This window comes from Salmo salar, chromosome 17 (assembly GCF_965601325.2).
Source record: "Salmo salar chromosome 17, fSalSal1, whole genome shotgun sequence".
In the NCBI taxonomy this organism is placed as follows: Eukaryota; Metazoa; Chordata; class Actinopteri; order Salmoniformes; family Salmonidae; genus Salmo; species Salmo salar.
In genome coordinates, this window is record NC_138307.1 from 47,763,693 (window position 1) to 47,781,344 (window position 17,652).

The window sequence follows — 17,652 nt, forward strand, 5'->3', positions numbered from 1 at the left end:
AGAGAGTGAGAGTGAGAGAGAGAGTGAGAGAGAGAGTGAGAGAGAGAGTGAGAGAGAGACACACAAATGTCAATGTTGGGGGGGTTGGAGGGAGGGAGAACCCTTGTGATTCTTTTAGCCAGTGTCTGAAAAAACAAAAACACTCTCCTCTGACCACAATGTCTAGTATAATCAGTGTGTGTTGTATAATTTCCAGCGTGCTCCAGCAGCAAGACCTGGGTTCAAATACGATTAGAAATATTTTAAGTATTTGCTCTAGCCTGCCTGGGTTAGCAAATGGTCAGTTTATCAGTTTTAGGACTATTCTATTGATTCCACTGAGCCATGAAAACTCAAATCAAGCCTAGACAAAGTATTTGAAGAGACTTCAAATAGCATTTCCACCCAGCTCCACTAGCACACCTGCTCTGCTTGCTTGTCCGCCTGCCTGCCTGTCTATCTGCCTCTCACATGTTAACACATTAAAGGTTTATCTCCAGTGGAATTCCCCAGAGGGATGGCCAGGGCTGGCTAAACAGCCTCTAAAAACAGCCAAGTGTGTCATTCCCAGTCTGAGATGATTGATTTCACCCCATTTTTATGCCTGATCAAGGAAGGGAGAAAAGGAGAGAGCGGGGGCAGAGGGAAGGAGAGAGAGAGGGATAGGGAGAGAGAATTATGTTGTGTCCAGCGTGAACGTCTGAAATTGGGGGAAGACAGTTCCACAATGGAGGACCACTGAGAAAAGCCTTCTGACTAAGTGTGTGTGCGTGCTTGCGTGCATGTATGTACAGTATTTGTGTGCTAGTGTCCTTGGTTGTAACTGCAACGTTAATGCAACGTGTTTTAAACAAACAGGACAGGCAGTGGACCAGGGGATATGGGCTTTAACCTGTTATGGCTAGGGGGCAGTATTTTCACGGCTGGATAAAAAAACGTACCCGATTTAATCTGGTTACTACTCCTGCCCAGTAACTAGAATATGCATGTAATTATTGGCTTTGGATAGAAAACACCCTAAAGTCTCTAAAACTGTTTGAATGGTGTCTGTGAGTATAACAGAACTCATATGGCAGGCAAAAACCTGAGAAGATTTCATGCAGGAAGTGGCCTGTCTGACAAGGTGTCGTTCTTCTTGTCTCTGTTTATTGAAGAGTGAGGATCTTAGCTGTCCCGTGACACTTCCTACGGCTGCCATAGGCTCTCAGAAGGCGGCAAAACGCTGAATCGTGGCTTTGCAGGCTCTGGCTGAAACAAAGTAGCGCGTTTGGGTAGTGGCTGGTTACAGTACTGTGAGACTCAGGCTCGTGCCCGCGTCGACCGAAAGCTTTGTTTTCTTTCCTCTGTTTAGCTAAATGGACATTCCCGGTCGGAATATTATCGCTTTTTTACGAGAAAAATGGCATAAAAATGGATTTTAAACAGCGGTTGACATGCTTCGAAGTACGGTAATGGAATATTTAGATATTTTTTGTCACGAATTGCGCCATGCGCGCGTCCCTGATTTACCATTTCGGATAGTGTCTGGGACGCACTAACAAAACGCCGCTATTCGGATATAACGTTGGATTATTTTGGACCAAACCAACATTTGTTATTGAAGTAGCAGTCCTGGGAGTGCATTCTGACGAAGACAACAAAAGGTAATCAAACTTTTATAATAGTAAATCTGATATTGGCGAGTGCTAAACTTGCCGGGTGTCTAAATAGCTAGCCCGTGATGGCTGGGCTATGTACTTAGAATATTGCAAAATGTGCTTTCACCAAAAATCTATTTTAAAATCGGACATATCGAGTGCATAGAGGAGTTCTGTATCTATAATTCTTAAAATAATTGTTATGCTTTTTGTGAACGTTTATCGTGAGTAATTTAGTAAATTGTTAGCAAATTCCCCGGAAGTTTGCGGGGGGTATGCTAGTTCTGAACGTCACATGCTAATGTAAAAAGCTGGTTTTTGATATAAATATGAACTTGATTGAACAAAACATGCATGTATTGTATAACATAATGTCCTAGGAGTGTCATCTGATGAAGATCATCAAAGGTTAGTGCTGCATTTAGCTGTGGTTTGGTTTTATGTGACATTATATGCTAGCTTGAAAAATGGGTGTCTGATTATTTCTGGCTGGGTACTCTGCTGACATAATCTAATGTTTTTCTTTCGTTGTAAAGCCTTTTTGAAATCGGACAGTGTGGTTAGATTAACGAGAGTCTTGTCTTTAAAATGGTGTAAAATAGTCATATGTTTGAGAAATTGAAGTAATAGCATTTCTAAGGTATTTGAATATCGCGCCACGGGATTCCACTGGCTGTTGAGTAGGTGGGACGATTTCGTCCCACATACCCTAGAGAGGTTAAGAACACATTCTTATTTTCAATGACGGCCTAGGAACGGTGGGTTAACTGCCTTGTTCAGGGGCAGAACGACAGATTTTTACCATGTCAGCTCGGGGATTCAATCTTGCAACCTTACGGTTAACTAGTCCAACGCTCTAACCACCTGCTTTACATTGCACTCCACGAGGAGCCTGCCTGTTACGCGAATGCAGTAAGAAGCCAAGGTAAGTTGCTAGCTAGCATTAAACTTATCTTATAAAAAAACAATCAATCAATCATAATCACTTGTTAACTACACATGGTTGGTGATATTACTAGTTTATCTAGCCTGTCCTGCGTTGCATATAATCGCTTAGGTACACGTTGCACCAACCATAAACATCAATGCCTTTCTTAAAATCAATACACAAGTATATATTTTTCAACCTGCATATTTAGTTAATATTGCCTGCTAACATGAATTTCTTTTAACTAGGGAAAATGTGTCACTTCCCTTGCAACAGAGTCAGGGTATATGCAGCAGTTTGGGCCACCTGGCTCGTTGCGAACTGTGAAGACTTTCTTCCTAACAAAGACAGCCGACTTCACCAAACGGGGGATGATTTAACAAAAGCGCATTTGCAAAAAAAGCACAATCGTTGCACGACTGTACCTAACCATAAACATCAATGCCTTTCTTAAAATCAATACACAGAAGTATATATTTTAAACCTGCATATTTAGCTAAAAGAAATCCAGGTTAGCAGGCAATATTAACCAGGTGAAATTGTGTCATTTTGCGTTCATTGCACGCAGAGTCAGGGTATATGCAACAGTTTGGGCCGCCTGGCTCGTTGCGAACTAATTTACCAGAATTTTACGTAATTATGACATAACATTGAAGGCTGTGCAATGTAACAGGAATATTTAGACTTAGGGATGCCACCCGTTAGATAAAATACGGAACGGTTCCGTATTTCACTGACAGGAAAAACGTTTTGTTTTCGAGATGATAGTTTCCCGTATTCGACCTTATTAATGACCAAAGGCTCATATTTCTGTGTGTTATGTTATAATTAAGTCTATGATTTGATAGAGCAGTCTGACTGAGCGATGGTAGGCAGCAGCAGGCTCATAAGCATTCATTCAAAACAGCACTTTCGTGTGTTTTGCCAGCAGCCCTTCGCAATGCATTGTGCTGTTTATGACTTCAAGCCTATCAACTCCCAAGATGAGGCTGGTGTAACCGATGTGAAATGGCTAGCTAGTTAGCCGGGTGTGAGCTAATAGCGTTTCAAACGTCACTCGCTCTGAGACTTGGGAGTAGTTTTTCCCCTTGCTCTACATGGGTAACGCTCCTTCGAGGGTGGCTGTTGTCGATGTGTATCGGACAGTGTGGTTAGATAAAGGAGAGTCTTGTCTTTAAAATGCTGTGAAATAGTCATATGTTTGAAAAATTGAAGTTTTTGTATTTTTGAGGAATTTGTAATTCGCGCCACGCCTATCATTGGATATTGGAGCAGGTGTTCCGCTAGCGGAACGTCTAGATGTAAGAGGTTAATATAGCGTTGCTATAGTACCAACACCAACAGATGGAGGAGCATCTCTTGTACTCCCCACATTGAACTGTGTTAGCCATCCACCAAATCATTGTTGAAAAATTGCATTTCTTTTCCATGACTGCATACTATTGATGGCAAAGGTGATTGGCCCACATCACAGTGACCACTCCCCCTTTTATCCTTTCACCATGGAAAATATTACACACCGCTCACTATGTGCACATTGTTAGAATACTAGTCTAAAACATTACCCAACAGATTATCAACAACATTAGTCAGATAATGGTAAATACAGCTATGCATGACACATGCCATGTGACAAGCCAACATATGAAGCCTGTCCAAATAACAGAAAAGGTATCCCTTAAGGTCAAACATGTAATAATTCATTCTCATGTTCTCATTGTTTGTGTCTCTCTAATGACCTTTATCCTTAGACTTTGTTTGCCAAACAAAGTCTAACCGGAAAATGTGATTTCTCTGCAATGTGGGCAGACTAGTTTTCCCAAATTGCCAAAGCAAATACAGGAGAGAGCAAATGGTGAAATGTGACTAAGATAAGATAGGACAGGGAAAGAAATGCTATATGAATATTGTCAATCCTAGTATAAAGCGGTAGGAGGAACATTAACATTTTGCTAACAGCAGGCTGAGCTTTTGGTAGCCCGGGTATCCTGGAAGGATATTAACCTCATTCCGTCAGTAGAGGACGCCTGGTTATTCTTTTAAAAGTGTTTTCCTCACCATCTTAAATAAGCATGCCCCATTTCAAAAAAATGGAACCAGGAACAGATATAGCCCTTGGTTCACTCCAGACCTGACTGCCCTTGACCAGCACAAAAACATCATGTGGAGTATTGCAATAGCATCGAATAGTCCCCGCAATATGCAACTTTTCAGGGAAGTTAGCCTCTCTGGGCTAGGTGCGTCCCACCTACTCAACAGCCAGTGTAATCCCGTGGCGCGATATTCAAATACCTCAAAAATGCAAAAACTTCAATTTTTCAAACATATGACTATTTTACACCATTTTAAAGACAAGACTCTCGTTAATCTAACCACACTGTCCGATTTCAAAAAGGCTTTACAACGAAAGCAAAACATTAGATTATGTCAGCAGAGTACCCAGCCAGAAATAATCAGACACCCATTTTTCAAGCTAGCATATAATGTCACATAAACCCAAACCACAGCTAAATGCAGCACTAACCTTTGATGATCTTCATCAGATGACAACCCTAGGACATTATGTTATACAATACATGCATGTTTTGTTCAATCAAGTTCATATTTATATCAAAAACCAGCTTTTTACATTAGCATGTGACTAGCATGTGACTAGCATTCCCACCGAACACTGCCGGTGAATTTACTAAATTACTCACGATAAACGTTCACAAAAAACATAATTATTTTAAGAATTATAGATACAGAACTCCTCTATGCACTCGCTATGTCCGATTTTAAAATAGCTTTTCGGTGAAAGCACATTTTGCAATATTCTCAGTAGATAGCCCGGCATCACAGGGCTAGCTATTTAGACACCCAGCAAGTTTAGCACTCACCAAAGTCAGATTTACTATAAGAAAAATGTTATTACCTTTGCTGTTCTTTGTCAGAATGCACTCCCAGGACTTCTACTTCAATAACAAATGTTGGTTTGGTCCCAAATAATCCATTGTTATATCCAAATAGCGGCGTTTTGTTCGTGCATTCAAGACACTATCCGAAAGGGTAAATAAGGGTGACGAGCACGGCGCATTTCGTGACATACCGTACTTCGAAGCATGTCAACCGCTGTTTAAAATCAATTTTTATGCAATTTTTCTCATAAAAAAGCGATAATAGTTTTAGAAACTTTAGGGTGTTTTCTATCCAAAGCCAATAATTATATGCATATTCTAGTTACTGGGCAGGAGTAGTAACCAGATTAAATCGGGTACGTTTTTTATCCGGCCGTGTCAATACTGCCCCCTAGCCCTAACAGGTTAGGAACCGATATACACAGGCAGTTAGGAAAGCAAAGGCTGGCTTTTTCAATAAGCATTTTTCCACGGCTGGTCATGCTTTTCACCTGGCTACCCCTACCCCAGTCAACAGCCCTGCACCCTTCACAGCAACTTTCCCAAGCCTCCCTCATTTCTCCTTCACCCAAATCCAGATTGCTGATGTTCTGAAAGAGCTGCAAAATCTGGACCCTCTCTTTCTAAAATTATCTGCCGAAATTGTTGCAACCCCTATTACTAGCCTGTTCAACCTCTCTTTTGTATCGTCTGAGATCCCCAAAGATTGGAAAACTGCCACAGTCATCCCTCTCTTCAAAAGGGGAGACACTCTAGACCTATATCTATTCTACCCTGCCTTTCTAAGGTCTTCAAAAGCCAAGTTAACAAACAGATCACCGACCATTTGGAATCCCACCGTACCTTCTCCGCTATGCAATCTGGTTTCCGAGCTGGTCATGGGTGCACCTCAACCACGCTGAAGGTCCTAAACAATATCATAACCGCCATCGATAAGAGACAATACTGTGCAGCTGTATTCATCGACCTGGCCAAGGCTTTCGACTCTGTCAATCACCACATTCTTATCGGCAGACTCAAGAGCCTTGGTTTCTCAAATGACTGCCTCGCCTGGTTCACCAACTACTTCTCAGACAGAGTTCAGTGTGTCAAATCGGAGGGCCTGTTGTCCGGACCTCTGGCAGTCTATGGGGGTGCCACAGGGTTCAATTCTCGGGCTGAATCTTTTCTCTGTATACATTAATGATGTCGCTCTTGCTGCTGGTGAGTCTCTGATCCACCTCTACACAGACAACACCATTCTGTATACTTCTGGCCCTTCTTTGGACAATGTGTTAACTAACCTCCAGACGAGCTTCAATGCCATACAACTCTCCTTCCGTGGCCTCCAACTGCTCTTAAATACAAAAGTAAAACTAAATGCATGCTCTTCAACCCATCGCTACCTGCACCTGCCCGCCCGTCCAGCATCACTACTCTGGACGGTTTTGACTTAGAATATGTGGACAACTACAAATTCCTAGGTGTCTGGTTAGACTGTAAACTCTCCTTCCAGACTCAAATTAAGCATCTCCAATCCAAAATTAAATCTAGAATCGGCTTCCTATTTCGCAACAAAGCATCCTTCACTCATGCTGCCAAACATACCCTCATAAAACTGACTATCCTACCGATCCCTGACTTCGGCAATGTCATTTACAAAATAGCCTCCAACACTCTACTCAGTAAATTGGATGCAGTCTATCACAGTGCCATCCATTTTGTCACCAAAGCCCCATATACTACCCACCACTGCGACCTGTATGCTCTCGTTGGCTGGCCCTCGCTTCATATTCGTCACCAAACCCACTGGCTCGAGGTCATCTATAAGTCTTTACTAGGTAAATCCCCGCCTTATCTCAGCTCACTGGTCACCATAGCAGCACCCACCCATAGCACGCGCTCCAGCATGTATATTTCACTGGTCACCCCCAAAGCCAATTCCTCTTTGGCTGCCTTTCCTTCCAGTTCTCTGTTGCCAATGACTGGAATGAATTGCAAAAATCAGTGAAGCTGGAGACTCATATCTCTCTCACTTTAAGCACCAGCTGTCAGAGTAGCTCACAGATCACTGCACCTGTCACGTCATGACCATGGTAAACTGTTATTTTCTATGGTAGAGTAGGTCCGGGCATGACAGCGGGGTTTTCTAGTTTCGTTTTTTCCATGTTGTTATGTTCTAGTTTTTGTATTTCTATGTTGGGTTGTTCTAGTTTTTGTATTTCTATGTTGTGCTTTGTTTGAGATGATCTCCAATTAGAGGCAGCTGGTCATCGTTGTCTCTAATTGGAGGTATATTTAAGTTGGTGTTTGTCCCACCTGGGTTTGTGGGAGATTATTTTTGAGTAGTGTATGTTTCACCTCTGCGTCACGGTTTGTTGTTTTGTTCTTTAGTTTCACAGTGTAAATAAAATGTGGAACGACACACACGCTGCACTTTGGTCCGCTTCTCCTTACGACAACCGTGACAGCACCTGTACATAGGCCATCTGTAAATAGCCCATCCAACTACCTCATCCACATACTGTATTTATTTTTTTGCTCCTTTGCACCCCAGTATCTCTACTTGCACATTCATCTTCTGCAGATATATCACTCGTGTTTAATTGCTAAATTGTAATTACTTCGCTACTATGGCCTATTTATTGCCTTACCTCCCTTATCCTACCTCATTTGCACACACAGTATATAGATTTTTATTTTGTGTTATTTGACTATGTTTGTTTATTCCATGTGTAACTCTGTTGTTTGTGTCGCACTGCTTTGCTTTATCTTGTCCAGGTCGCAGTTGTAAATGAGAACTTGTTCTCAACTAGCCTACCTGGTTAGCAATATTAGTTTGTTTAGAAAGGCAGCATCACAAATCCTGATTGGTATGGATGGTTTTCTGAAGGGTCTTGTCATTCCACAAACTCTCTAATTAACCTCTGGACATGCCCCCTCTACTGCCAACTCACCACACCTGAACTCATTCTGACAATCACCATTCCTCTCCCTTCCTTAGCTATAAATGTAGTTTGTTCCCATTTACATGTGTCCTTTTGTTGTGCGCACCGGAGTTTAAGTAAGTGCCTTTTCATGTGTTATTTAAGCAATAAGGCCTGAAGCGGTGTGGTATATGGCCAATATACCACAGCTAAGGGCTGTTCTTACACGAGCAGTAAATATAAGTGTTTTGTCATACCCGTGGTATACCACGGCTGTCAGCCAATCAGCATTCAGGACTCGAACCACCCAACTTATAAAGGAAATAATATAATGCTAACTTTGCCAAATTCCTAGCATGTTCATCTAACTATATATCTATCCATCTACACTATATATACAAAAGTACACTACATGACAAAAAGTATGTAGACACCTGCCAATCAAACATCTCATTTCAAAATCATGGGCATTAATATGGAGTTGGTCACCCCTTTGCTGCTATAACAGCCTCCACTCTTCTGGGAAGGTTTTCCACTAGACATTGGAACATTGCTGCGGGGACTTGCTTCCATTCAGCCATAATGTTGAGCGATTAGGCCTGGCTCACAGTCGGCGTTCCAATTCATGCCAAAGGTGTCCGATGGGGCTGAGGTCAGGGCTCTATGCAGGCCAGTCAAGGTCTTCCACACCGATCTCGACAGACCATTTCTGTATGGACCTCGCTTTGTGCACGGGGGCATTGTCATGCTGAAACAGAGAAGGGCCTTCCCCAAACTGGTGCCGCAAAGTTGGAAGCACAGAGTCTTCTAGAATGTCATTGTATGCTGTAGCATTAAGATTTCCCTTCAATAAACTTTACAGTTAGCACTATGCATTGAGGCAGGTAGCGTTCTCCGGGCATCCGCCAAACCCAGATTCGTCCATTGGACTGCCAGAGAACACATTTCCACTGCTCCAGAGTCCAATGCCGCCTAGCTTTACACTACTCCAGTCAACGCTTGGCATTGCGCATGGTGATCTTAGGCTTGTGTGCGGCTGCTCGGCCATGGAAACCATTTCATGAAGCTCCTGACGAACAGTTATTGTACTGATGTTGCTTCAGAGGCAGTTTGGTAATCGGTAGTGAATGTTGCAACCGAGGACAGATGATTTTTATGCGCTTCAGCACTCGGCGGTCTATGGACATTGCATGGCTGTGTGGTCAGATGACGCAGATGCTAAGCTACAGGAATGTTTTTCTAGCAGAGACTGGAATATGTTCTGGGATTCATCCGATGGCATTGAGGAGTATACAACGAGTCACCGACTTCATCAATAAGTGCATCGATGACGTTGTCCCCACAGTAACCGTACATGCATACATACCCGAACCAAAAACCATGGATTACCGGCAACATCCACACTGAGCTAAAGGATAGAACTGCTGCTTTCAAGGAGCGGGACACTAACCCGGACGCCCTTAAGAAATCCCACTATGCCCTCCGATGAACCATCAAACAGGCAAAGCGTCAATATAGGACCAAGATTGAATCCTACTACACTGGCTCTGATGCTTGTCGGATGTGGCAGGGCTTACAAACTATTATGGACTACAAAAGGGAAACCCAACAGCGAGCTTCCCAGTGACATGAGACTACCAGACGAGCGAAATTAATTCTATGCAAGCAACACGGAAGCCTGCATGAGAGCACCAGCTGTTCTGGATGACTGTGTGATCACGCTCTCTGTAGCCGATGTGAGTAAGACCTTTAAACAGGTCAATATTAACAAGGTCACAGGGCCAGACGGATTACAAGAATGTGTACTCAGAGCATGCGCTGACCAACTGGCAAGTGTCTTCACTGACATATTCAACATGTCCCTGACTGAATCTGTAATACCTACATGTTTCAAGCAGACCACCATAGTCCCTGTGCCACAGAACACCAAGGTAACCTGCCTAAATGACTACCGACCCTTCTGTAGCCATGAAGTGCTTTGAAAGGCTGGTCATGGCTCACATCAACACCATAATCTCAGAAACCCTGGACCCACTCCAATATACCAACAGATCCACAGATGACGCAATCTCTATTGCACTACACAGCTCCCTTTCCCACCTGGACAAACGGAATACCTATGTGAGAATGCTGTTCAGTGACTACAGCTCAGCATTCAACACCATAGTGCCCTCAAAGCTCATCACTAAGCTAAGGACCCTGGGACTAAACACCTCTCTCTGCAACTGGATCCTGGACAACACATCTGGCAACCTGATCTTTAACACGGGAGTCCCTCAGGGGTGCGTGCTTAGTCCCCTCCTTTCATGACTCCAACACAATCATTAAGTTTGCCGACGACACAACAGTGGTAGGCCTGATCACCAACAACGATGAGACAGCCTATAGGGAGGTCAGAGACCTGGCAGTATGGTCCCTCGAGTCTTCTTGTGTATGATGCTACAAGCTTGGCACACCTGTTTTTGGGAAGATACTCTCATTCTTCTCTGCAAATCCTCTCAAGCTCTGTCAGGTCGGGTGGGGAGCGTCAGGTGTGATAGAGTTGGGCTGGTACGAAATCCTGCACACATGCGACTCTTGCTCTAGGACTATTTCCATTCATCTTATTTGAATTAATACCTGAACAGGTGTCCAAGGCAAAAGTATAGAACTCAAACTCCTTGGGGGGAGCTAGCAGACCGAGACACATTAGTGGAATAGAATGGTGTGCAGAAGAGAGAATGGGACCACATGAATGAGCAATTCCCCGAGCGTGTGACAGGCACAGATAGGGTCCTCGTGGTAAGACTGCAGCGTGTAATATACACATCTCTTATTATCGATTTTATAAGACAGATAAGATCAAAATAGATCCCATCGGGACGTGTGTGTGCGCGCCTGCCTACCGGTCTGCCTGTTTCGGTCTATGTAAATAAAATAATATCATTATAAAAGAAGAATCAGGGTTTATTGTGTGTCAACAAAGACAGACTGATGGCATTGTTACATGAGATTACTGTTTTCATTCACAGCGATGACAATAGACAGGCGAGGGGCAGGGAGGGTAGAGAACACACAGTGCATCACATGGAACTGAGAGCGAGAGCGTGCATGCAGTTATGCTAAAAACACACTGGCTACCCAGGGGAGGTAACCCCACTATGAAATACTAAACCCAGTCATTACAGAACGGAGATTAACTACTCTAGTAAGGGGGTGCTAATGACAATAGGATGAACCCTCAAAGCGCGCGCACACACACACACAGGGAAAGAAGAGAGACTTACATGTTTTGACAGGTTGGCGCTCTTTGAGTCGACGTCGTACCTGGAGAAGAGAAACACACACTGTTAGAGAGGCATGGCGATGAAAGCAGTGCAGCTGGGAGCAGCAGGTGATCTATAGAATGGGACACAGACCGCTCAGTAAATGTATAAAGCAATGATGTCACACAGAGTATTATTAAGTCTTCTTGTGCTTTTCAATAATTGTATAGTATCCTGAAATGTTGACATGGATGACTCCCTGGCTGTTTAAGTGTTTGTGTGTGTGCTTGAATCCTTGTACCAATGCGGGTGTCTATCTGTGTCTGTGTGAGCCAGTTCGGGAAGGGGGTAGCTGCAGTAATTTCACAGTCCAGTTCATGCTACACAGCTCCCGAAAATAGGCGTCTATTTTTTAGGTCATATTTGAAAGTTATTTTATGGAGACCAAGCCTCGCGTAGTTGAGAGAAAAGCAGTGGTGCAAAGACCCACTACTGTAGCCCCGGTGGTTTTTCTGACAGAGACAACCATTACATTTAATCCAAACAAACCACCAAGGAGAAAGGACCAATGCTCGTCAGGCCCTGGTTAAAGATAGTCTGCGGTGTTTCCCCTACATGCTAAATCGTAGCAGTAAAAACATTTTCAGTGTAAACTTCAACCATATATAAATTATGTAGAAAAGAAAATGGAGCACTGTATTTTTTTTAAGAAGATCACCTTTGAGAACTAACAATCACCAAAATAAAAACTAGACTCAGGGAGAATCTAAAATTCCCAAAACGTCATGGCATGGAGCCCCCATTGATTTTGTTAGTCATTTAGATAGCATAAAAACAAGGCATAAGCCATGGCAAAATGTGTATAATTACAGGAATTGTGCTTTTAACAACAAAATGGTCCCGTCACTTGTTTTGTTATACAGCTGAGAATATTGAAACATTGACCATTGAATATCTTTCCAAATCCCACACTGGAGCTTTAACAACACTGCTATACAACGTCAGCCATAAAACATAGAATCCATTTAAAATCACATATTGGAACATCACCTCCCCACTATCACGTAGGCCTGAAATAGACATAATTCTGTTGACAGGAAACATTATGTATGCCTGAAGGGAAATTGTGTATTAAACAGGCCAGTGTTTCATCCACTATCATCTCTGTCCATGTTATCTCTACAGGATGGCCTTACTCAATTACATACATCAAACAACCAGTAGGCTCTGATTCTGTTGATGGGAGATGAGAGGGAATATCTCTCTCTCTGTGTGATACTCGTGGGTCTCTGGGCTCTAGTTCTGTGCCAGCCTCCCCTAACACACACAGACAAACTCTCCCCGTCTAGCAAGCAGGACAGATTATGTGGCATACTGCCACTGTCAGGGAGATGGGATGGTGTACTGTCAGAATGAGCTCTGGGATGTTTGTTATGTAACTCACAAGGCACTAGAGGCACAGCAGCTCTGATGTTCTATTCCGTTGAACAGATCACTTACATTCATGAAAGCAGAATTTCCTGAGACACACAGCACAAGGCAAGCGTATTGTATTTATTCAGCTGTCAAAACTGCCCCACAACACCTAACACACACAGACTACCACGTGTGTGCTTGCGCATATGTGTACATTGTTTCTCCATGATGTACAGTATGTGTGTGTGTGTGTGTGTGTGTGTGTGTGTGTGTGTGTGTGTGTGTGTGTGTGTGTGTGTGCTTGCGTGCGGGTGTGCGTAGGGCTGTTGCCGTATTACCGCCACACTGGCAGTCATGAGTCATGACCGCAGTTTAATTCTATGTGACCATTGAGTCACGGTAATCTCCTTTTATGCACTCTGGACATGCGTTGGTAGTACCCAACTGGCTAACGATCATCAGGTCCTAATGGCCTGGTACTCAGGGCTCTATTTTCCCCTCCATCAGGTCCTAATGGCCTAGTACTCAGGGCTCTATTGCCCCTCTAACAACTCTGACGTCAACGCAAATGCTACGTAAAATCACAAACACTTATCATTAAAACAGTATCGTGCTTTTAAAACTCACCTCCCTGTGAGGATCAATTTGAAGAAAGAAGATCAACAACAGGTTGAAACTGAGTGAAACATGTTTGTTGTTTCAAAGCCTAACAGAACAAAATGGGCTGTTTTCTAAGGTGATGATTCATTCAAAACACCCATAAGCATATTAGCGCTTATGCATCTGCATAGGCCTATATTGCATATGAGCCCAAGCATGACAAGAACCCTGAATTAAGATCATGATTATGCCTTTATACAATACATAGCCTACCGCATATTACACACAGCAAAAAATATACTGAAAAAAGAACACAGACTCCCCTAAACACACACGCTTTTCCTCTCTCTCTCACTCACACACACCCCATTTACATTCCCTCCACCTGGATGAATTACATTAGGGCTCCCTAGTCTATTTATAGCCTGTCCCTGTCATGTAGTCCTGCCTCCCCGACTGTGTGTGCGCGCACACACACACACACACACACACACACACACACACACACACACACACACACACACACACACACACACACACACACACACACACACACACACACACACACACACACACACACACACACACACGAATCAGTAGAGATGTACACTACATGACCAAGAGTATGTGGACACCTGCTTGTCGAACATCTCATTCCAAAATCATGGGCATTAATATGGAGTTGGTCCCCCCTTTGCTGCTATACCAGCCTCCACTCTTCTGGGATGGCTTTCCATCAGACGTTGGAACACTGTTGCGGTGACTTGCTTCCATTCAGCCACAAGAGCATTAGTGAGGTCAGGAACTAATGTTGGGAGATTAAGCCTGGCTCGCAGTCGGCATTCCAATTCATCCCAATGGTGTTCAAAAGCAGATGAGGTCAGGGCTCAATGCAGGCAATCAAGCTCTTCCACACTGATCTCGACAAACCATTTCTGTATGGACCTTGCTTTGTGCATGGGGGCATTTTCATGCTGAAACAGGAAAGGGCCTTCCCCAAACTGTTTCCATAAAGTCGGAAGCACAGAATCGTCTAGAATGTCATTGTATGCTGTAGTGTTAAGATTACCGTCACTGGAACTAAAGGGCCTAGCCCGAACCATGAAAAAAAGCCCAGACCATTATTCCTCCTCCACTAAACTTTACAGTTGGCACTATGCATTGGGGCAGGTAGCGTTCTCCTGGCATCCGCCAAACCCAGCTTTGTCCATTGGACTGCCAGATGGTGAAGCGTGATTCATCACTCCAGAGAACGCGTTTCCACTGCTCCTGAGACCAATGGCGCCTAGCTTTACATTACTCCAGCCAACGTTTGGCATTGCATATGGTGATCTTAGGCTTGTGTACAGTTGCTTGGCCATGGAAACCCATTTCATGAAGCTCCTGATGAATACAGTGTCGCAAATGAGGACAGATGATTTTTACACAATACGCACTTAAGCACTCAGCAGTCCCGGTCTGTGAGCTTGTGTGGCTTACCACTTCACAGCTGAGCCGCGGTTGCGCCTAGACATTCGTCAACGGTGTGGCTGAAATAACCGAATCGATTAATGTGGAGAGGTGTCAACATACAGTTGAAGCCGTAAGTTTACATACACTTAGGTTGGAGTCATTAAAACTCATTTTTCAACCACTCCACAAATGTCTTGTTAACAAACTATAGTTTTGGCAAGTCGGTTAGGACATCTACTTTGTGCATGACACAAGTCATTTATCCAACAATTGTTTACAGAGATTATTCCACTTATAATTCACTGTATCAGAATTCCAGTGGGTCAGAAGCTTACATACACTAAGTTGACTGTGCCTTTAAACAGCTTGGAAAATTCAAAAAATGATGTCATGGCTTTAGAAGCTTCTGATAGGCTAATTGACATCATTTGAGTCAATTGGAGGTGACCCTGTGGATGTATTTCAAGACCTAGCTTCAAACTCAGTGCCTCTTTGCTTGACATCATGGGAAAATCTAAAGAAATCAGCTAAGACCTCAGAAAAAATATATGTTTTTTTGCAGACCTCCACAAGTCTGGTTCATCCTCGGGAGCAATTTCCAAACGCCTGAAAGGTACCACGTTCATCTGTACAAGCAATAGTACGCAATGATAAACACCATGGGACCACGCAGCCATCATACCTCTCAGGAAGGAGTCGCTTTCTGTCTACTAGAGATGAACGTACTTTGTTGCGAAAAGATTTAAAAAATCTATGCCAGAACAACAGCAAAGGACCTTGTGAAGATGCTGGAGGAAACAGGTACAACAGTATCTATATCCACAGTAAAACGAGTCCTATATCGACATAACATGAAAGGCCGCTCAGCAAGAAAGAAGCAACTGCTCCAAAACCACCATAAAAAAGCCAGACTACGGTTTGCAACTGCACATGGGGACAAAGGTCGTACTTTTTTTGGTCTGATGAAACAAAAATAGAACTGTTTGGCCATAATGACCATCGTTATGTTGAGGAAAAAGGGGGAGGCTTGCAAGCCGAAGAACACCATCCCAACTGTGAAGCACAGGGGTGGCAGCATCATGTTGTGGGGGTGCTTTGCTGCAGGAGGGGCTGATGTACTTCACAAGATAGATGGCATCATGAGGGAGGAAAATGATGTGGATATATTGAAGCAACATCTCAAGACATCAGTCAGGAAGTTAAAGCTTGGTCGCAAATGGGTCTTCCAAATGGACAATGACCCCAAGTATACTTACAAAGTTGTGGCAAAATGGCTTAAGGACAACAAAGTCAAGGTATTGGAGTGGCAATCACAAAGCCCTGACCTCAATCCTATAGAAAATGTGTGTGCATAACTGAAAAAGCATGTGCGAGCAAGGAGGCCTATAAACCTGATTCAGTTACACCAGCTCTGTCAGGAGGAATGGGCCAAAATTCACCCAACTTATTGTGGGATGCTTGTGGAAGGCTACCCAAAACATTTAACCCAAGTTAAACAATTTAAAGGCAATGCTACCAAATACTAATTGAGTGTATGTAAACCTCTGACCCACTGGGAATGTGATGAAAGAAATAAAAGCTGAAATAATTCTCTACTATTATTCTGACATTTCACATTCTTAAAATAAAGTGGTGATCCTAACTGACCTAAGACAGGGAATTTTTACGAGGATTAAATGTCAGGAATTGTGAAACTGAGTTTAAATGTATATGGCTAAGGTGTATGTAAACTTCTGACTTCAACTGTACTTTGTATATATAGTTATTACGGTCCCAGTCAGACCAATTCACATGGAATAAATTATGCTATTATTGTAAATAGAGAGATGTGTATCATTCAATTAGTTGTGTGTTCAGTTAGCTGTGTCTCTCTCAGTAAAGGAACGTGACTTTTACCGTATTAATTCACAGGTCCTTGCTGGTTTTCAGTTTCATGACAACGGGTGCTCACACACACACGACCTCGTGACCCCTCGCATGTCAGAGAGAGATTTAAATACCTACTCTGACATGATGACGAGGAGGCACACCGATACACACACACACACACACATATATATGCATCTGCATGCATGCATGCATGCATGCATGCATGCACGCACGCACGCACGCACGCACACGCATGCACGCATGCACGCACACACAAGGGACCCCAATCCGTACTGACAATGCACACTGTAGATACACTCTTTAATACACACACAACTACACAACGGAAGTGAAAAATACAGAGGCACATACAAATATTTTGTTTTACTTACAGGTCAAATCTCAGATTCTGTCGTTCCTCAAAGAAATAATCCAAGATGAATTTACGAACAAACTCTGGGTTGAGAGTGTTTTCAATCACCTCTGTCCTTCCAAACTTGGGAGAGAGAGAGGATGAAAAAGGTTGAGGGTCAAAAGCATGCAAGATATTTCCTTCAATTTAATGGGGGTATTTGACAGACTACATTCGTGACATACAATTGATTCTAATGGAGAGAGAAATGAATTGACCGCGCTCGAAAAATGTGATGGTGCATCTCAATTCCAAATAAATAAAATGTATAAAATATTGAGAATTCATTACTTGAGAGTGACATTACTGAT

General features: G+C 43.1%; 1 protein-coding gene across 2 annotated transcripts in view; it reads right to left on the bottom strand.

Annotated features, from left to right (window-relative positions):
• The window catches only part of LOC106575987 (copine-8), a 150,474-nt gene that overhangs the window by 80,309 nt on the left and 52,513 nt on the right, over nucleotides 1–17,652 (bottom strand). For both annotated transcript variants that reach the window (XM_014152770.3, XM_014152769.3), the window contains exons 4-5: nucleotides 17,322–17,425; nucleotides 11,614–11,653 (exon numbers count right to left, since the gene is read on the bottom strand). In XM_014152770.3, coding sequence (XP_014008245.1) covers nucleotides 11,614–11,653; nucleotides 17,322–17,425 — 144 coding nt within the window. The remainder of the gene's footprint in view (nucleotides 1–11,613; nucleotides 11,654–17,321; nucleotides 17,426–17,652) is intronic.